The following is a 23,189-nucleotide window of genomic DNA, read 5'->3' on the forward strand; positions in this document are numbered from 1 at the left end:
CAGTCACTAGGTGTTTTATACGAGATATGGATGTCTTCATTTCTAATGCAGATACGATGACAATAACTTTTATACCAGCCCATGGAAGGCACCATCATTCACAGAGCGGAAATCCGATGCAACCCTAACGGATGATGTCTTCAAAGGCCTTGGTAAAAATCATACATTTCTTTGCGCATTTCCAGTCACGAGCGACTCTGGAAGCAATTCTGCCGTGTATTCCATGCAAATCATATATCTCTCAGTACGACTGAAGACATCCATATATACCTTCATACGACTGAAGCCTTTCAATTATTCCCCCATATGACTGAAGCCTTTCATGTATCCCTCCATATGACTGAAGCCTTTCATGTATCCCTCCATATGACTGAGGCCATCCATGTATCCCTTCATATGACTGAATCCACCCATGTATTCTCCATATGACTGAGGCCATCCATATATCCCTCAATGTGACTGAAGTGATTAATGTATCCTCTATATGACTGAAGCCATTCATGTATCCCTCCAAATGGGCGAAGCATCCATGTATTCTCCATATGACTGAAGCCTTTCACATATCCCTCCATATGACTGAAGTCATTCATGTATCCCTCCATATTACTGAAACTAGTCATGTATCCTTCCATACAACTGAAGTTATCCATGAATCCCTCCATGCCACTGAAGCCATCCATGTATCCCGCCATATGACTAAAACATTCATGTATCTCTCTATTTGAGAGGTCATCCATTTATCCCTCTGTTTGAAGGAAGCCGACCATGTATCCCTCCACTGAATAACGGTGTCGTAACAGATCGACCACGATAAATATATGTTCCATGTAAGCCCTTAAGGATTAGGAGTTACTGTTACATCTCCGCGTGTTCATTTCGGGCAATGGATGTTTGGGCAATGTGAGTGAGTACTTGGGGTTTTTAACATCATACTTGACAATTTTTCAGTCATATGACGACGAAGGAATCCTTAGAGTGCACGTAATGTGCCTCCTCGTCACAGGACGGATTTCCACCAATCTTTATCTATTACTGCTTCACTGAGACGCCTTACCGAAGGCAAGTACAGTTTAGTGTATCTCAATTTCAGACTGCGATGTGGGTATTTCACAAGCCAAATCACAGAGAGCATCTGCTATGTCGTTCCTGTGGGATGAAAAGAGTCCTTGCGTTAAAAGAACCCCAACCCTTGCTCAGAGTGACATGCCGTCGGTTAGTATCGAAAAGATGGACTTGGACGATTTGATTGCATCGGGCGCTTTGCTGTTGGCGGATGAAGAAGGGAGTAGTCTTGACAATGAAATCTTTGTTTGAATCCTCCACTTAAAATAGTCAGGTTACACAGATGAGACGCTCGTTGCATCAGCTCGTGGACAGTCATTTCAGTACAGACTCGGTGTTCATGTTAATGATATTTCCTCTGACATAAGAAATGGTTCGATTTGTACAACAGTTGATAACATATGTAAAGTAGCACGATGTATGGTTATCGGTGTATGACGTACGTATCATCATAGCAAACATGGGCATGAATATGCCTCTCAACTAATCAAAAATTATAATAATGCATTAAGTTTGGTCACGACAGTTGCTTGTGTTACAGAAGTTTGTCTAATTTGTTAGTATATATCGTCTTTTTTCGCCACGCGCAACCAATCAGTCGACAGGATTTCCCTACAATATCCATGGCCTATTAAAGTTCTTTTTTTCTGTGGTACAGCTTGTTCAGTGTTGAGTTCTTTGCCTCTTGAAAACTACGGTATGTGCTAAATACGTTAGCCCGTGATTGACTCCAACAACACAACATTTTATCTCGGCTTCGCCTGGAAGCGATGTTGTGTAGTCCTCGTCAATCGCGGTCTAACCATATATTTAGTAAAAAAACAGTGATGTATTTCAAAGTAATAAATATGGTTTATTAGACAAGGTATCTTTTGTACAACGTATAAATGTATACTGAAAGGAGACGAGCCTTATTTCAACCGAGTTAAATATGAAAAAATATCAGACTGAATTTGCAAAGGCAGTATTTACAAGGTTACGAAGTTTGTACAGTATGATTGACCCTGTAATGTGTCATATTAGGATGTCCCTGCAGCTAAGCATCAGTAACTATATACAAATGAAGGCCATCACCATGCTGCACTGTTTGACTATCTTTTCCCCCATATGTTCCATTCATGCTCTCAATATCTACAGTTCGATTAAGGTGCTCACGTAGTCAAGAACCTCTGTATGCACACTTTTTATGTACAGAATTAATCGATGGTGAAACAAAATACCTATAGGCGAGCATATTTTGTCTTTTGTGAAAAGCTGCTACCAAACAAATCCTGTTTGGTCATTCACAACTACATGAACCAGTACTATATATAGGAATAATAATAGCACTCCACTTAGATCTGATATATGTTGATATATAAGCGCACTTATAGCAAATATCGGTCTCAGGAAACCATGGACCATCTGGTAGTTAAAGGCATATAAGATTAGGATATATCATACACACACGCACGCACACGCACGCACAACTACATATGTATACATAACGCCGAAACTGGCGTGAAGGTAATAGGCGTACAAAATGGGCCATTAAAGAATGATATTTGACGGTAAAAGAAAGTAAAGCTACATCCAAAGGCTATCGACAAGATTGTCAGCATACAATCTGTCTTCTCCACAGGCTGTTTTAATGGTAGGCATCTACAAAAAATTAGGCGACTTTCAGGTCAAACTCTAATTCAGTCTTATTTGTATGAGTGCACAACAGTTACAAAAGTTCGCTTCAGTGTCATTATGTACAACACATTTAAAGGTTATCCGGCCACAAGAATGTAATTGGTCGTGAAAGACCTCAAACGCCACTGATCACAAGTGAATATCCGAAGGCAGGCAGTTGCTCTGCCAGCCTCCATCGCCTCTCTCTAGGTCAAGGTACTCGTGTCCTACTTCCGCGTAAGAGTTTTCCGACTCTGGCGAGTAGGTCAGACTCTGGCGTCGACTTCCAGGACCGTAGTCTCCGTTGGAGATTGTCGGAACGGGAGAGAGCTCGTCTTGGCGCTCTAATACGAAATAGTCGGGCTGTGGTATCTGGATAGAGCCTCTGGGAGAGGATCTGTCATTTCCCATCGCGACGGACTGGCCACTTCCCTGGCTGAACAGGGTCCCCACGTCATATGCTGAGGTAGAATGAGGATAGTTTAGCATTCCTAACATAGCCAAATTTGCGCCATTGCCAGGTGTAATCGGTACTTCATATCCATGAGGGGTTTCCACAGAGCTCAAAGGCTCGTAAGCTTCCCGAGGGCTTGCCTCTAGGGTCCTAGGCAGAGAATCTGTTGGTCTGGCCGGTAATGGTCTCATGGAGTTTCTCATAGAATTTACTGATTTCAGGTTGCCCGCACTTGAATTTCGTTTAACAACGGGGGGCATACGTTGGCGGTTGACGTCATAGGGCGTTGGTACACTGCGCAATTTATGATGTTGGGTTTTAGACATGGAACTGACATTAGATGGGGTTCGAGAAGTTGGTTGCTTCTGACCCTCCACTAGCTCCTCATACGCTTCCCTGGCAGAGGGTTCCACATCACATGGTAATTCCTCATAGCCGTTCGACTCCAACTGCTCCTCCCCAAAACATATTCCTCCACCTCCAACAAAGTTGCTGTTGGTCGGTTCTCGGAAGCTGGGCGCATACGAAATCTGAGCAGCTGGCGGGCGATAGGGAACCGGTGGTGGACCGTTGACAGACTTTACACTCGACTTGTACACAGGATCGTTCTAGCAAAAACCAAACCAACAAACATTTGCCATATTTCATTAAGGTACTGTAACCCGAAGGCTGCAAATTCTAAGTTTGATCAAATGATGAAATTTGCAAAATGTCTTCTAAAACAGCAATTAAAAACATAGTGAAGTCTTTCCGCAGCAAATCGTACATGCTAGAAACCTCGGTTAATGAGATTTATTTAATTGGCTTACATCATTGGTTGTACAAATTTGGGTGGAGGTGGAGGTCACTGACGTCGCGTCGGATTTGCATAAGACAAATTCAGAGTCCGATTATTACCTGTGGCTGAGTCAGAAAGTTTGTCAGATATCTGGCAAAAGGTGGTGATAAATAAAAAAAACCAATAAATGTATATATGTCTTTTTAAATGCCGAAACTATGTATAGGCTCTGTACATACCAACATGTCACTATCCAGAGGAAATCCACTGTACTGAAGATGTAGTCCACGGTGACTAGATGTAGTAGATGCCCCACTACTGTTAAAATGAAATTGAGAGTCATGTCACTTAAAGATATAGCTTGGAACGCTGTTAAAATATGACCATAATTAGATAATTCTAAACGAAAATATATAGTGTGTACGTATAGTACCTTTTGCCGTCTTTTCGCCTCTTCACACAGCACACGGTCAGACAGACCATAAACAGAGCCAACAGCGCCCCGCCAACAATACCACCGGCCAGAATCTTCTCGTCTAACTTCTCCCACTCGTTCGATGCGTTCCCAATAGGTCCGGCTTTCGTTGAGATTTCCGTTGCCCCTGTGAAATTGTTGTAGATAAACTTACAGAGGCTGGGAAAGGAGTGGTACATACCTCTAAAGGTATTCCAAACCCGACTTCATTCATCTTGAGTTTAGATATAACGTTTGAATGGTTGCCTTCAAGGTGAGACACTTTCTTTTCAATTTCATTCTATTTACCTCAGCTAAAAAAAGTGTCGGATCACGAAGCAGGAAGTCTTTGTCTTAGCCCAATGTTTCGCATATTAACGTCTTTCAGGAAATGTGTATCGTTAATTCTTACAGGTGAAAATTTGTCGTACATCTAACAATAAATGTATATATTGAATGATGTCAAACATATATTGGGTTACGTGTAGTTTTGTGGTTCTAGTTGGGAGAGTAGATTACTTGATCTGTCAGGCAACAGACTCACCTGGTGCTCCAGAGACGTTTCCATTCCGATGGAGGGTAAAGAACGGCTCCTGACCCTGTACGAAGCCTCCCTGCGTGCCGGCCCCAAATTCACTTTGGGCTCTCGACGAATCTGGCTTTTGTGTAGCAGACCCATTTCTAGTGTTTGATGGTCGACGTGTGGACTTTTCTTGTGCAGAATTAGAATTCTTCCAGATGTTGAGGTTTGACAGGACGGCCTCCGTCGATGTGTATACATTTGCGGACGTAGCCTTTCCCGCCGTTTTAGGCAAATGCTGCTGAGATGGCTTGTGGAATCGAACACGGGGTTTATTTGGCACATTTCTGTTTGACTGCCGATCACCAGATTGATTACCTTGCTGACTTTCGTTTGGTTCCTGTGGACCCTCTGACATGATTGGTGGGGAGTTTCCCGCGTTCCTCCCATGTTGGCCATTGAGATCAGTGTTGACTGGGATTCGGTTAAGTGTTCCGGAGTTTTGGTCATTCGGTTGGGAGCTAGGAAAACTGCTGGGCCTGCCTGAAGGTGGGTTGTTCTGCACGGGAAGGCGGTTTAACCGGACAGGAGTGATGTTTTCTGAAATAGGAGCTGAACCAATCCGTCTTAATGATGGTGGTGCTGCAGGAATATTCTCCGGAGATCCCTGTCCTACCGGAGCGTTACCTGGATACGCAGATCCTACCGGTAATATAGGCTGAACGAAAATGCCTGGGAGAGGTGCAACAGGAACCGGTGACAGAACTGGCGGAAAGACTGGTGAAGGTGGGCCTTCCGAAGGCGCAGGTAGGTTGTTTGGTGGCTTTTTCACCTGTGCGCTCTCAGCTGACTGGACGAGAGAAGCAGTCGTCACAGTTGGTGGTGTGTTCTGTGTGCTGGAATACCTCATCATAGGTGTCGTGGAAGCTGGAAACAGAACAAAAGAATTTCACAGTACATGCATTCCATGAACAGAAATATCCTGTAGTTGGGGTGCTCTTTTTATTCATCAATAGGTTATGGTTATGGTTATGGTTATGTAAAATTAAGTTATGGTTATGTAAAAATTGTAAAATTAAGTAGATGAATTCTGCATTCTGTATGATATTCTCTAATAATATGCAAACTTGCACAATGCGAATTTTGTCAACTTTTGCACAATTTCAAAAATTTAGGCGTATGATCACTATCTGTTTATTACAATGTAAATAACAACTATTAATTGAATGTATACCTTCAATTTAATGCATTAAGAGCAAAACCGGGCGGCAAGTGGTGATATGTTATATAAATCGGCTCTTACTTGTAGAAGAAGGACAGATGTGCGGAAGAATTTCTGGGTCGCAATGTGGCACAGCTGGGTCCTGCACCTGACAGAGAATTGTCTCGCACTGCGGAGAGAGTAGACACCGCCTGTGTTCTTCATGGTCTGGTAGGGGGTGGCCTAGAGGATGCCAGCTCACCTAAAGAAGCGTGCCGTTGTAGGTCGGATGGTATTGGCGGCCTAGACTGACAGGAAAACACAAAAACAACCCGTGAATAAGAACAGCCAGACAAACTACATAAACGCTACATCTAATGTTCAAGCAGTTGATATGTTATCTGTAAAGGCGTTAAAGCCACCGTTCTAAATCTCGGCTTTGATTATACCATCTCTAGTGCTGTGAACAGGCTGGGGGATGTACACTTTTAGAGCTGAAAGACATAACTCATAAGCAACATAAAATGCCACGCTTCAGCCGGATATATTAGGTTTTCGAGACAAAGTAACGAAAAATTAGAATTTAAGATACAGACATTTAAGATATTCACGCTCACGTGTCAGGTCTGGTGGAGGCGTTACAGCTAAAAAGGCTTTCTCAATATTTAAACTTATGTATTTGATGTACTCAAGAACTGTATGTCGCAAGTAAGACGGAGATTTATTAAAAGGCTGGAGAAAACCTCAGTTCTTTGACATGTGGCACAGATATTTCCACGCGCAGAGCGAACAAAATTCCCATCGGAATAACTTGTGTTGTGGATGAATGTGGATTGTAACGAAAAACATAGTTTTTATTGCTGTCTGTTATCGCCCGCCCAATCAATCTGGTAATGAACGGGAGCTCTCTATTAGTAAGCTACATGATTCTATCACATCTGTTTTAACAGAAAATCCAGACGTATTTTGTAAATTTTGGGAGACTTCAATGACAAATGTATCAAATGGCACGACTTCCACGTCAAGAGTGAACTAAAACTAAGTTTGTATTACTTGATCACGGGAAACAACCTCTTTCAACTTATCGATGTATCGCTGGCTACACCGACGAAAGTGGTTATATATTAGACCTAATTATTACTGACAGTATTGGATATATAGATGACTATGGTGTGGCGGCATCACTTGCCAATATTGACCACTGTACTATCTATTGTACATTACAAATCACCCGATATGAGGCCTAAGACTTGCAAAAGGCATGTTTGGGACTACAAATGTGCCGACTTTTACGCCATCTCCTATCTGTTACGCCATGGATGTAAATCTTTGCTGACATTAATGACAAAGTCTTTTTGAAATACGGATCAAAAACAGATGCTTTAAAAAAATTTAAACGTACCAAAACAGAGGAAGACAAATTCCGTTCCTACATTTCTAGACGTGAAGCCAATACTGCTAAACGTAATGCAATACTGCGTTTCTCGGCAAATTTAAAACTTAAATTATCTGACCCTTAACTATATACAAAAACGTATTGGTCAGTGATGAAATCTTTACTGGGCCCAAAAGCAAAGCCCCCAATTCCTGCTCTTAATCTTGATGGTAAAAACGTGTCGAACAACAACGACAAAGCCTACGAATTCTGCAGTTTCTTTGCCTCCCATTCAATTCTACCGCAAACAGTACCAGATTTACACAACCCCCCCCCCCCCCCCCTTATATATCTTACCAACTCACGACGTCTTTGCAAACAAACCTGTGAGAAGGAGGTTACTTGTTTACTTAGAAACCTAAGTACAAGAAAAGCCTCTGGTGGTGATGGTATAGATGGTTGTGATGATGGTAAGTAACTTCATGCTCAAATATTGTGCTGAAAGTATTGCTCCATCTCTAACTAAACTATTTAATTTTTCTTTACAGTCTGGGGTATTCCCCACTTTATGGAAACTCTCTCGTGTTAGTCCAGTGTTTAAGAAAGGGGATAGACATGACATTTCAAACTTGTATCTCTACAACCTCCGCTTTCTAAAGTACTGGAGAAAGTTGTATATAAACACCTGTATGAGTATTGTATCAGTAACGATCTTCTAATATCGAACAACTATGGATTCAAACAAGGAGACTCTATCATATATCTGTTACTGAAGATAGTACATAACATATATCAAAACCTTGACAACGGAAATGACGTGTATGGTCTTTCTTGATGTGTGTAAAGCATTTGATAAAGTTTGACATAAAGGTCTTATGTTTAGGTTGGAGCAATTTGGTATTGGAGATACCAATTCTTGGCTGAATGACTTTCTGACTGATAGAAAAATCAAGGTCTGTATTAATGGTACTGCACTAGATGCCAAACCTATTTCCTGTGGGCTTCCTCAGGGTTCTGTACAATGTCCATTACTTTACGTAATATTTGTATATAACATTATTACAAACATTGAAAATAATATTAATATTTTTTCTGATGACACGTCACTATTGGAAGAGATCAATAACTAGAGTGACCCAGAGGCTAAACTAAATCGAGATCTTGACCATTTGTCAAAATAGGCAAGTCAGTGGGTTGTTAACTTTAACGCTCTTAAAACTTTTTACTTGCTTATATCTTTAAAATGTCACCCTCGTCATCCTAATTTGTATTTAAACGGTGTTAATGTAAAGAGCGTTCGCTCCAACAAACACCTCGGCATCATTCTGCAATATAATGGTAAGTGGAACGAACACATTCGAGCTGTAGTAAAGAAATCTAACAGGACATTAAGTACTTTCTACAGAGCAAAGAAAACTCTCACTAGAAAATGTCTTGTCACTCTCTTCCAAAACCCAGTAAGATCGTCAATCGAATATGGCAATGTTCTGTACGACAACTGTAGCCTCAAACTGGTAAACTCTCTTGAAGCTATCCAAAGACGCCTAGCTATCCAAATTACTCTGTACTAGAGGATTACGTCAGATGTCATACAATAGTTTATTAAATGAACTCAAATGTGAATCTTTACATAATCGATGTTGATGCCATAGAATTCTACTATTCCATAAAATTGAAAATAGACTTTCTCCGCCTTATCTAAAAAGGATATTAGACGGCAGAAATATCACTGATACAAACACATACAACCTTCGAAACAGGGACAATGTTCGACTTTCTAAAACTCGCATTCAGTTATTTTTCTCCTCTTTCTTCCCCAAAACTGGTAAAGATTTGAACATTTTACCGTCTCATATCCACAATGTCTCAGTTGGAGTAATAAAGCAATTTCTTTTTTTCAAGAAAAATAAAGAACTCACTCAACTGTACAACATGTTCGATTCCTACTATTCTGTTATTCAATGACGAATGAGAATGGGACTTAGCGCTCTGAATGCCGATCTTTACAATTGCCGAAGTACAATTTAAGCAATGTTCACGCGTAGGCCTATCCGATTTGTAATCATTTATGTGAAAATGTACTTCATTATTTCTTTGAATGCCCCAAATATGCCAAAGAAAGAAAGCATATGCTCGGACAAATTACATCAACAATATCTCCAGGCGTAAACTACACAATACTTATTCCTTCGTGTTCAAAATACATTTGTAATATAGTATTATTTGGATCCGATGAACTAAGACTTGATGAAAACAAAACTGTCTTAAAAACTGTGCGTAAATTTATTGCAGAATCAAAGAGATTTTAAATCGAGGAGTAGCATGGAAATTTCTTCTTCTATTGAATGACAATGATAAATATTATTTCAGTAAGTAGTCATTATGTCCTTGCATTATAGCTTCATTTTATTACATATGGTATGATTCATTCTTTTGTAGTGTAAATACTTTTGTTGTTGCATATATTACATACATATGTTATTCGGTCTATTATCTATCTGTATCATTTCCTTTATTTATATTTGTAACCAATTCCTTGTTTTGTCCTGTACATATGTTATATGTTGTCGAGGAGACCTCCCGAGTGGCCTTTGGGCTGTGGGGGAATCCTCGTTAAACAAATGAAGCATTACATTACATTCTTTCTTTACTCTAAAGCTAAGTGGAAAGGTCAAGACCTTCTATTTTGCGTAAAAATAATCCCAATTGGTAAAGGTCATTTTCATTGGTTAACACTTTACGACGTTGACGAATTGACATTGCTTTGTGGAATTGAAGACATAATTTAGGTCAGAATATTACTCCGCCACTTTGAAAACCTTCTTTTGATTGGCTACTTGAAGCCAGAAACCATCTGGTAGTAACTGGTTGACTATGACAGCAGTAGCGTATCGCTCCGGAGCGGGCATGTCGGGGTTGTAGTTTAAGAAGTTAATATATATGGGCGTCATATAGAAAAACTTGGTTTTTCGTTTCATTCCACTGGAGCGTCTAAAGTAGACCAAATACGTCACACATGAAACCACAGAACGCAACATGTTTGGCTCGCGCAACAAAAGATTTTTAACCTGCATGTCCTAATTCTCACTAGTGCCACATGTTGTGAGACGAGAATCTGCCGGTACCTCGTGAAATGAATTTCAGAAAGTCAAAACTGTGGCTTGCAAAAACGGACAAAATTGCTCTTTAGGTAGTGCAAAAACTTCGAATGGCTGTTGAATCATGAAAAAATGTAATTGGCAATGATTTTTCAAGAGTCAGCAGTTGCGAGGGGTTTCTCTGATTGAAACTATAATCAGCGTATTACTGTTATTGCTGTTATATTTACGTGGTGATGCGTTGACTTCATTATTATAATACTCTAAAAGCTGAAATATATTCTTGAATTTCAATTAATTCTGTGTTAACGGAAATATTCATGAATTTCAGGGATAAATCACCACCCATATACTGATTATCTGACTTTGGAGACTTTCACTTGATAACGCATTTCTCTTCTCGTATTGAAATGAGGTAGACACAGGGCACACACATGCAGATGGCTGCGGACACACCAAATCAGTGTTGCTATGGTTTGTTCCTGATAACGCACAATGGATAAGGAATTAAGACTGCTTATATAAATTTTTTTCCGCAGAGAAGCCCGTTTACCCAATTAAATATTACCGCTGAGGTGAATGTCAACAACTAAGTGTATGGCAGTTTATATTGTGATATGGTAAGGAAGCTGGCTTGGGTTCAGAGCTGCGAAAAATCATGCATGTATCTCGTACCACCGGTCATTCTTGGAAGTTTGTGTGGCGGATTAAACAGGTGATCAGTAAACAAAGACTTGCTGCATAAAACATGTTGCTGTGGTATTATATTCGATATGGAATACAGCTGGATTTATTACTATGGATTTCACAAGAGTGTTTAAGGAATGTCTTTTTGTATTTTGCCTGCTGTTCTGACAGTAGTGTCAGTCCACCATATTTTTGAAATAATCTTCAGGGTGGCGCAAAACTTAAAACAACAATTCAAGGCTCTTTATCTCTTCATTACATCATACTTAATTTGTCAATAAATAGTCTCATCAACTTCCGGAAACACATCATTTATACTATTGAATTGTCTCGGAAATTCCCACACACCACACGTTGTTTGGTAAAAGCCGAACGGTTTGTACCACACGGCTACGCGGTACTACCGTTCTAATGCGGACGCATCACTTCTAAAAAAAAAGGACTTTTCTTTCTCAGTTGGTATAGCCGAACACTTGCTGTAGTATAAACACTTGCCGTATTTGGTACCATGAATGGTTCAATTTTCGGTAATTGAGATTTACTGGTGAACTGCTTTCGCAGCGGCACAGCGAGTGCTACATAACCGTATGCCTCCAAGTTATAAGCTTATTTTTTTACCTATATGTTGCCTAACACGTTTCTGTGGTCATATTCTCTGGATTTGGTGTTTTTTTAAATGTAAAATTGAATAAAACAATAATTATTGGACATCATAGATGGCGCTGTATGGCTAATCTATGCCCAATATCCATCATGTTCGCTAGGCTATCGCCGACTGCTATTCGCTTCTGCACATACATGAAAAGGTATGATTGTAGATATAAACAGATAGTTATGTGACATGATAGGCTGTTCTATAAGGCAATCCAGAAGCTAGAGACCACATGAAGAAATTCGTCCCGCAAAAACATTACACCTGTTGTCAAATCGATGTCAGCGATAGTGTATTCGTTGGATTTGTGTCATTTTCAGCGTTCTGGATAGCCTAGGTGTTTTTTGCAGAACTCATGTGATGCTTTTTGCATAACACAACGCTAGACATGCAGGCCTTCGACTAAAACTGACATTTATCATACGAGCAAGCAATACATACACATGCCGTATTTCGTACAGAGAATTTCAGGGGGAATAACACTGTTTAAACGGATTGATGTAAAAATGAATAAAATAATATTTATTGGGACATCGCTAATAGCGCTTTATCTAAGCCCACTTGCCATCATGCTCGCTGGGTCATCACCAACCGCTATTCGCTTCTGCACATACAGAGAACATCAGCGTGTTGAGTTGTGTGGCGCCAAAACGGACCAATGAGGTGGTTCGGTTGGGTGTGTTTTTCCAACTCGGTTATTTCGTTGACGTCCGCGATGTCGCGTCCAATGGGCGAGGAGCGTGACGGACCAATGAGCGAGAAGGAAGGATCCATTTGTCGCGGCAAAACTGAACGTTGGCTTGCAAAGTTGGGTTGAGTAGCTCCTTCCGCTTCATGTCGCGCCAAAACTGACCAATGAGTGAGCTCCATTCCGCGCTAAAACTGATCAATGGGTGACCTCCCAAGAGGACGATGAGGGAACTGAATTTTGTTGACAAATGCATGTACACATAAAGAAAGCATTTAATGCATATAAAGGAGAATAAAGTATAAAGCATTTAAGAAAACCATAAATCAAAAATTTTTTTTAAAAATTTAAAAAATAATGAAAATCATATAAGGGAGAATTTTACTGAGATGTAGTATTAGTATTTTATAGTATGGTGTGTGTAGTATAGTATTCGTATTGAATGAGGGAGAAGGGAGCAAAACGTCGGCTTGTAAAGTTTGAGTGTTGAGTTGTGTGGCGCCAAAACGGATCAATGATGTGGTTGGGTTGGGTGTATGCATTTTCCCGCTCGGTAATTTCGTTGAGGTCCGCACAGGCGTCGTCCAATGAGCGAGGAGGATGAGGGAGTCGTGCTCAAGAAGGGGGCAAAACAACATTGTATAGTATAACATTGTATAGCATTGTATAGTATAGCATTGTATAGTATTACATTGTATAGTATAACCTTGGGATTGGGGAGGGGGTTGACGTTGGTGGAATTGGATGTGGTTGTCGTTGATTACGCGCTGACTCTGAGTGCGTTGTATAGCATTGTATAATATAACATTGTATAGTATAACATTGTAACAGTATAACATTGTAACATTGTGTATAGTATTACATTAGTATTATACAGTATTATATCTATGGGTAAGCTTGTAAAAAAAGTCACATGAGTCGCAGTTTCCTATGTAATATTTTAGCGGGACGAATTTCTTCACCCATCCTGTTTGCAATTAGAAAAATCACGTGGTCTCTAGCTTCTGGTTTGTCTTATAGAATAGCTTGTCATGTCACACAATTATCTGTTGGCATCGGCAGTCATACCTTTTTGTGTGTGTGCAAAAGCGAATAGCGGCGGGAGATGACATAGCGAGCATGATGACAATTGGGCTTAGATTAGCCATACAAGCCGCCTGGTCGGTCAGATTGAACTCCTGGAATTAGGATCATGTTAATGAGAATGTCATTATTTTGCTTAGTGTCTATGCTGCGATGCCCCCGTCTAGTGCGGACACATCGCCTCAAAAAAGGACTTTTCTTTCTTAGTTGGTAGCCTATACCCGTACACTCGCCGTAGTATAAACACATGCCGTATTTCGTACTATAAATGATCCAATTTTCGATACTTGAGATTTACTTGTGAACTGCATTCGAAGTGACACAGCGAGTCTTACATAACCGTATGCTTCCAAGTTATCAGCTTATTTCTCTTCGTCCGTAATTGTCTTTCTGTGTCGGTTGAATCTTAAATCATTGATGACAAGGCTCAAACATGTTTGGTATGGCGCGAAACATTTTAGGACAGTTTTAGCAGGGGGAATAAATCTGGGGTGTATTATTATTGTATAATGAGTTACTTCCCCTGAATTTTATGGAGCGAAACATATCACCCACCGCTGTTCGCTTCTGGACATACACAAAACGGTATGACTGCCGATTCCAACAGATAATTATGTGACATGACAAGCTATTCTATAAGACAATCCAGAAGCTAGAGATCACATGAAGAAATTCGTCCCGCAAAAATATTACACAGGAAAATAAATGTACCTGATGGAATTCATTCCAAAAGATTGTTAAGGATTTTTTTTTTCAATGTGGGCCTACATCGTTACACAAGGCTTAGTTCTACCTTCGGTTCAGTCCAGCTTCTATTTAGCCGGCGGGGATACTGAGACAAAAGAGGAAAAGAAAACAAACAAAAATAATAATTTAAAAAAAAAAATAATAAATACCAGGTGCTCTTTAATTTTCAACATTATTCATACCTTCATAAAACACCATTTTATTTGCTTTGCAAAGAAAATGCATACAGCCGCTTACCTGCCAAAGCATAGGTAAGATATCAACATTTAAACACAGGGCTGCACATCTAGCTTTATAATTGTGTGACATGATAAGCTGTTCTATAAGACAATCCAGAAGCTACAACCACGCGAAAAAAATTTTGTTATTTTTTTATTTTTGAATATTACACAGGACAATGGCTGTTGTAAAATCGATGTCAGCGATAGTGTATTCGTTGGATTTGTGTCATTTTCAGCTACCCAGATAGCCTTGGTGTTTTTTGCAGAACTCATGTGATGTTTTTGTACAACATAACGCTAGACATGCAGGCCGCCGACTGAAACTGACATATTTATCATACAATCATGCAGTATAAAGACATGCTGTATTTCTTTCAGAGAATTTCAGGAGGAATAACTCAGGGCCGCTTGTTGACACGGCTATAGACGGGGAAGAGCCTTTGGCACTGTATGGCTTCTGGTGAACTGCTTTCGCAGTGGCACAGCGAGTGCTACATAACCGTATGCCTCCAAGTTACCAGCTTATTTTTACCTATATGTTGCCTAACACGTTTCTGTGGTCATGTTTTCAGCATTTGGTGCCTTTTCTATGTAAATTTGAATAAAACAATAATTATTGGACATCATAGATGGCACTGTAGGGCTCTTCTAAGCCCACTCACATGCGTGTCAAAGTCCACTTTGCCTACTCCTAGTTCGTCAGCAGTGAGACCAACAGCAAGGTGTAGGTATGGCATCCGCGGAGAAGGCTTTGCCGCATGGTGTGGCCGGGGCGACACCTGAGAACGCACCACACACTGAGGCATCAAGAGACGCAGCACGCAAAGGGGGAGCAGTCGCAGTTTACCTCCGGCACTTGCGCCAGGCACTTTTCCCGGCGGGGTAATTTGGTACGCCACTAGCAGCGCCACGAAAAACAGCGTGCGTGGAAATGCGAAGGGAGTGATAAGTCCTTTTACCGGAAGTGGGATTGGCGTGTCCATCAACGGGCTAAACACGGAAATATAATTCACACACATACACCCATACATTCTTTGGTAAAAGCCGAACGGTTTGTACCATTTGGCTACGCGGTGATGCCCCCGTCTATGCTACCCTCGTAATGGGTAGGCTTGTAAAGTTTGCGTGTTGAGCTGCTTGGCATCAAAACGGACCAGTGAGGTGGTTGGGTTGGGCGTGTGTGTTTTCCCGCTCAGTTACTTCGTTGAGGTCTGCGCTGCGTCGTCCAATGAGCAAGGAGGAGGAGGGAGTGGTGCTCAAGAAGGGAGCAAAATAATACTGTATAGTGTAACATTGTATAACATTGTATAGCGTCATGTAGCACAATTATCTGTTGGTATCGGCAGTCATACCTTTTCGTGTATGTGCAGAAGCGAATAGCGGGGGGCGATGACCTAGCGAGCATGATAACAAGTGGGCTTAGATTAGCCATACAGCGCCATCTATGATGTCCAATAATTATGGTTTTATTCAAATTTACATAGAAAAGGCACCAAATCCAGAAAATATGACCACAGAAACGTGTTAAGCAACATAAAGGTAAAAATAAGCTGATAATTTGGAGGCATACGGTTATGTAGCACTCGCTGTGCCACTGCGAAAGCAGTTCACCAGTAAATCTCAAGTATCGAAAATTGAACCATTCATGGTGCAAAATACGGCAAGTGTTTATACTTCGGTGAGTGTTCGGTAATACCAACTGAGAAAGAAAAGTCCTTTTTTTGAACGTTGTGTCCGCACTAGACGGGGGCATCGCCGTGTAATTAGACGGGGGCATCACCGTGTAGCCAAATGGTACAAACCGTTCGGCTTTTACCAAAGAGTGTATGTGGTGACTTACCTTTCCGTGTTCAGCACGTTCAGCAAGCCAATCCCACATCCCGTAAAAGGTCTTATTGCAGTCCTCGCAATTCCACTCACGCTGTTTTCCGTGATGCTGCTGGTGGCGAATCAAATTATCCCGCCGGGAAAAGCGCCTGGCGCACGTGCCACAGGTAAACTGCGACTGCTCCCCCTCGGCGTGCTGCGTCTCTCGATGCCTCAGTGTATGGTGTTTTTCTCAGGTGTTGCACCCAATTATCGCCCTGTAAAGTGCCTGGCGCACGTGTGGCAGGTAAACTGCGACCTCTCTCCCTGGGCGTGGTGCGTCTGTTCATGGCGCAGCCAGTTGCTCCGCCGGGAAAAACGCCTGGGACACGTGCCGCAGATAAACTTCCCCTGTCCTTCTCCTCCGTATTCCATGAAGGTAGTGTCGTACTCTCCCGGTAAACGTAGTCTGGTGTTGTCTAATCGGAATAAGCGTCACTTTTTTTTTGTTTATTTACTGGTTTTAGGGCCACTTTCCTGGCGGATATCGTGGCCTATCAAATCAGTGTTTTATTTATTTTTTTTTTTTAACACATGAATATTTTGGTTACATAACAGCAGTGCGTTGGTATACTATTTACATATGTACATGAGTCAATTGGTGGGATTAACCTCTTTGTGGCAGCATATTACGGCTTACTGTATAGGTTCAAATGCTGCCATGGTCATTTAACAGAAAGGGGATAAATAGTAAGCTATTTACAGGGATTAACGTTATCTTTACATTAGAAATACATAGATCTGCATTAAAGAATTACAATGAGTTGCCTATACAGAAATTTACACAGAGAGAAAACAACAGTAGTGCCTTTATTTATTGGTTAACAGTTTTGTTCTCTTGCTTCCTCCTCAGTGGCGTGGAGTTAAGGAGCTCCCGCCACTTATACCGGACGCCGTCCAGGAAAAACCAGCGTACTGGAAACCTGTGCCTGTAACAGGTGCGACAAGTATAAATGAGGAGCAAGGATGTCAGGCCTCATCCACTTAGTTGAAGCAAGAGATAGTCCTATTGTCATGATGTCTTTCATGTTTCTGGTCTTCGTTTCCTGGTTGTTAAGTTTCTTTGGTCCCATGGGTCTTCTTATTGTTTTCCCTGTCTTCTTCTTTAATTGATTTCCTTCTCTATTTCCAATTTTTATTTGTGGCCTCCCATGGCGGCGCAGACAGCACGTTTCATAGACCGGTAGAACAGTTCCTGGCCTAGAGTGTTTAGGTGCACTCCGTCGTTGGTTAGAATTTGCTTTTGTGGTCGGATCAGTCCCCGGTGTCTCCAGAAGGTGGCCAATTGGTTGTTTGTCAGCTTCTTGTTAATTTCATGGATTTTTTGTATTATAAATGTGGACCGAAATTCGCCGAGTTACCTGACGGTAAAGAAGCTGGCTGATGTAGATCCTTGGAATTTGGAATTTCGATTTAAGTGCACCAACATAGTCTAAAATATCAGCGCAAATTGCTGCTGCTGATTTGTGAGAGTCCGCATCGTTTCCCCCAATGTGGAGGATAACTAGGTCAGGTTTTGTCTCCTGAAGGAGACTTTCCAATCTTCCAGAGCATCTAAGTGTCCCAACTCTAGCTCCCCCAATGCCAAAAAAAAAAAACCGAATGTCATGGCCTGTTCCAAAGCGTCACTCTCTTGACACACCTTTTTTATCCTGTCAGCGCGAACGTCAACGAAATTCAGGTGCCAAAACCGCGCGATCACCCCATCGGTCAGTTTTGGCGCAATTAGAGCTCACCCATTGGTCCGTTTTGGTGCGGAATTTAGCTCATCCATTGGTCAGTTTTGGCGCGACATGGAGCTGAAGGAGCAATTCCACCCAACTTTACAAGCCGACGTTTTGCTCTCTTCTCGCTCATTGGTCAGTCAACGCGGGTGACTCATGTGACTTTTTACAAGCCTACCCATAGATATAATACTGTATAATACTAATGTAATACTACACACAATGTTACAATGTTATACTATACAATGTTATACTGTTACAATGTTATAATGTTATAATGTTATATTATGCAATGCTATATTATGCAAAGCTATACAATGCACTCAGGGTCAGCGCGTAATCAACTACACCACATCCAATTCCACCAACGTCAACCCCTCCCCCACCCCCTCCCCAATCCCAAGGTTATACTATACAATGTAATAATATACAATGTTATTTTGCCCCCTTCTTGAGCACGACTCCCTCATCCTCCTCGCTCATTGGACGACGCCTGTGCGGACCTCAACGAAATTACCGAGCGGGAAAACACATACACCAAACCAAACCACATCAATGATCCGTTTTGGCGCCACACAACTCAACACTCAAACTTTACAAGCCGACGTTTTGCCCTGTTCTCTCTCATCACTATACAAAACGAATACTATACTACACACACTATACTATAGTCAACGCGGACGTCATCGAAACACGCTGGTGACGTCACGCGGACTCCACGACCCTCCTGCTCCTCCTTAATTGCTCCTCCTCAATACGAAACGTTCGCAACATTATATACTACTAACGGTAATACAGGTGTCGTTATGAAGTATACATGATATACGACAGACGATGTGCATGTGGGTTATTTCCGCGTAACAAGATAATTTAAATTTTAAAGCATACATAAGCATATCATGAGCTTCCTGGATGAAGTATAATCTGAGCTCACGGGAAATTCAGAAAAATGGAGTGGTGGCTATCCAGAAGGCTACCTGTATGAGTTCAGAGAGTAAGAAGGCCAAATCTCTCCCTTTTCGAGCGACCGGGTTATGACATAACTGAAAACCGATGGATAGGTAAGATTTTCCAAGTTTAGGAAATAATATTATTTGGATTATAAACACAAACTGAATGAGAGTTAAATTCATTAAACAGGAGTAGAGAGATAATTAAGTACTGTACACTGCATTGCATTATACTGTAATATTTTTGTAATGTTCTTTAGCACAAAACATTTTCCCGGTCTATTCTGTGGCGTATATAGCTTATTTCAAAAGTAAAGAAACTGCATTCACAAAGTTCTACAATCTTTGCCTAAATGTTTGCCTCAAGCTACACAGGGTATAATAATCAAATTCAATTTGTAGCACGATGAATTGAAACATTCCACTTAAAAAGAAATGCATCGAAATCTTGGATTTCCCAGTGTCTGTAATTGGGGTAGCCTATCGTATTTCCTTCATAAGTTGTGTAGAGTTGGTCTACAAGCAGTGGAATCTTTGTTACGAATTTGTATTAATGTATACAAAGCCAAAATGTGTTAATGTACATTTCCTTTCGTTTCTAGAGAATCAAGTGTCGTGAATTGTTCTGCAATTGAAAGTAAGTTTTTAAGCATATTGTCTTAACTTGATGAATTGAAGAAGAGAGATATTACTGGAATTTCGAAAAAAAGAAAAGAGACACACTTTACGTGAACAAACTCACTTAAGTTCAAGAAATAATGAGTAGTCCCTGTAATTGTATTAAGTACTATCAAACGTTTAGGACAATTTAAAAAAATCTCTCTGGGTAAGTAGGGGCACATCATAACATACATCTGCCAAATAACCACGCAGCAAACTTAAAATTACGATATGCCACATCACTACTGAAGAATTGTGTAACACAATGGACATGGCCGCCACATCACTACTGAAGAATTGTGTAACACAATGGACATGGCCGCCACATCACTACTGAAGAATTGTGTAACACAATGGACATGGCCGCCACATCACTACTGAAGAATTGTGTAACACAATGGACATGGCCGCCACATCACTACTGAAGAATTGTGTAACACAATGGACATGGCCGTCATTTGCTGTGACCATCTAAAATCATAATGATGGTTTCAAGCGGTAATGTTTTGAAAACGTCTAATTGTTGTAATGTGTCAAAGTGACAAAACACACACCAGAAATTTTTTGGCATTAATCAAAAATTAGGTAAAACTTCAAAGCTAACATCTTTTTTTTTCACAGTGGTAGCATCTGCCCGGTTTGCTGTCTTTATTTTCGCTGGTTTGACAGTACTACTATGTATTTGCCTGTTGCTTCTCTTCTTTGGTGGAATCCTTTTGTTGCAATTTGTGGTAAGAAGTAAGTGTTCCACTCTTACTTCACTTAAATTTCTCTTAAGATTATTTTACCAAGAATACGTTTTGGTCACATCTGTTATAACGACATGTATCAACAAACTTGTACAAGACTTTTTTGCTGTTAAGGTAGAAGTTTTCTTTAATCTTTACAGTATAGATGAATTTCACGTGACTCAGACAAACCATCTTTCAATCACAGGCAAATGTAACGAAGCTCCTATGCGGCCATTTCCGTCGTTTTTATATTTATCTCAAAGAAAAAATAGCCTGTGTGTTTAAAGTAACAAATTGACTCACTAATTTGTGGTTCAACTAAGTCCAGTAACATTATGACAAAAATATAAATAGTTTTGTCATATTTAGTGGAAGAAGACATTTTTTTTCTTCAGTGGCAAGAAGGAAATTACTAAGCTATATTTCACTAACATTCTACCTATGACATATTTCTCTGTTTTCTGTTGATAGAACTTTTTGTTCTCTTGAAACGTTCATTAACAGTTTTTAATGTCTCATAACATTTAGTTCTGTAAAAAGCATCTGTTTCCAACAACATATACTACTGCACTGTGCCACTTGTAAGATACAGGAGGGCATCTGCTTATTAGAAATCAAGGTATTGTTGTAAAAACAATTATCATTTTGAAATTTTTTTGTGTTGTGAATTTTTATTGTTCTATTTTTGCCAGGAACCCAGCGCAACAAGGTATCTAGCTCAACGTAAGTATACAACCATACTTTCTGAATAAACACAGTTTAAGAGAAACGTAGTGTATACATGCTTTTTATTTCATGACTGAAAACACTAAGCCACTTAACTCCTCCTATTTACTTGAGTGTACATGTACTGTATCCAATTTTCCGTATGCAGGCAACATGAGTATACATTCTTTTTATTTCATGACTATAATCGTTAAACCACGTAACTACTGCTATCTAAAGGAGTGTACATCTACTGTATCCAATTTTCCTTATGCAGGCAACTTGTGGCTACAGAATTGTCCACCGCGACGGATTATACGTCTGTACCTTGTCGTGAGTATATTAACTTGACAAGTAAGTTGACAAGAGGCCGAATTTCACCGGTTAAGTGAGAACACTTGGCAACTCACCTACTGTTGAGCCTGCCCTGTGTAATTGTATTCTCCATGTGTATAGTTTCTTTCATATTTTGTAAATAAGAGCTGACCGAATCGTATAAGTTAAATATTCTTGGTTACGGCATAAAACACCAATTAAACATATAAACAAATAGATAAGCTTGTGCTCTTTGTAAATTTTTTTAGATGAACGCCAGATTGAATTGCTCGGTGTTCATCAACCTTTTGAGGAACCCAAGACGGTAAGTATTACACCGTAACAAATTACACTGTAATTTTCCAGTGAAAAGTGCTAGCAATTTTGTGACCAGTTCTTTTCACTGTAGCTTTACAACATGTGCTGTTTAATATTAACACCCAAAATAGTAGTATATTTCCATATATACCATTGTAAACAATCGGTTTACTCCATTGCAAATTAAGAAAATTAACATATCTAACAAGAAAACCAGTGTACATTTACAGCAAAAAGTGCACTGTCAATGGGAAGACCGCTACAGTTTTACAGACAATGCTCTAAATGCACATCGTCTAAAGTAAACTTACAGATATAGGTGCAGAATTGCGCTGGAAAATGGTGTAAAATATTTACAACATTTACTGATTTACTGTAACAATATACAGTGCATCAGGCTGTAAATTTGCATTCAATTCTTACAGTGTAAGCTTTTTCAAATTATCCATTTTGACAACCACGCCAAAGTCCATATATTCTGATATGATCTCAAAGCTTTACATACATAATGTGACAACACCCACGCGTTTATCTTACTTAGATATAGACCGTCGTCATATAACGGATAGGCTCTTCGTGCTGCACGTAATTGTGACATCAAATTGTCTTGGATACATATGTGTAGTTCTACGACAACATCAGATCACAAGGTCATTGAACTATATTTTAAATACCCTTATAAAGGTTCAAGTAGAAGTATAATTCCAAGCGAAAAATAAAAAAATAAATAAATAAAAAGTTGACACAGTTAAATGATTATTTGAATTTTTTTTTATCATTCTTTGAAATGCATTATACCTGCTACGTTCCACTGTTCACTAGTCACACTTTCCTACTTCTGCCTTACACTTTTATATTTGCATAAGTTGTGTCAAAAACTATGTACGCCTCTTTGGTGACATGTTTTCACGCTCGGTATTGCAGGTGCACATGGAGTGGCTACATGGGTACCCGACGATCAGACGTAAGTAATACAGCATAGGCCTAACGTTTTGACTTGTTCCATATATTGAACTGCCTTTTAATCACCTTTCCAGAATTATTTAAAATGGAACGTTGGAGCCCTCGCTGGTGCAGTCGACTTAAGCGTTATTCTCAAGCACTCGACCTGCTTCTGATCAGACGTCACCGGATTGAATATAACTTCGGCTGGTCTTTAAGGCAGGAGGTTTTGCCAGGAAATTGGCGGAGATCGGTGTTTTACTCCTGGCACTCTAGTTGGGTTCCACCACACATAGGCATTG

The 23,189-nt window shown here is 40.3% G+C and overlaps 1 protein-coding gene across 1 annotated transcript; it reads left to right on the forward strand.

The window, feature by feature from the left end:
- Positions 1 to 19,199: 19,199 nt before the first annotated feature.
- Positions 19,200 to 22,427, forward strand: LOC135471065 (uncharacterized). The gene is made up of 7 exons (XM_064750110.1): positions 19,200 to 19,327; positions 19,819 to 19,853; positions 20,498 to 20,614; positions 21,300 to 21,330; positions 21,590 to 21,645; positions 21,897 to 21,952; positions 22,371 to 22,427. Exons 1-7 carry the CDS (start codon positions 19,320 to 19,322, stop codon positions 22,425 to 22,427), a joined length of 360 nt encoding a protein of 119 aa, XP_064606180.1. The 5' UTR covers positions 19,200 to 19,319.
- Positions 22,428 to 23,189: the final 762 nt, after the last annotated feature.

Source organism: Liolophura sinensis, chromosome 7 (genome assembly GCF_032854445.1).
Source record: "Liolophura sinensis isolate JHLJ2023 chromosome 7, CUHK_Ljap_v2, whole genome shotgun sequence".
Taxonomy (NCBI): Eukaryota; Metazoa; Mollusca; class Polyplacophora; order Chitonida; family Chitonidae; genus Liolophura; species Liolophura sinensis.

Excerpts from the sequence above, each read along its gene's own strand:
- LOC135471065 (XM_064750110.1), top strand. Across the intron at positions 21,331-21,589 it reads AACAAGGTATCTAGCTCAAC|GCAACTTGTGGCTACAGAAT; the intron begins GTAAGTATACAA and ends TTCCTTATGCAG. Across the intron at positions 21,953-22,370 it reads CTTTTGAGGAACCCAAGACG|TGTAAGCTTTTTCAAATTAT; the intron begins GTAAGTATTACA and ends CAATTCTTACAG.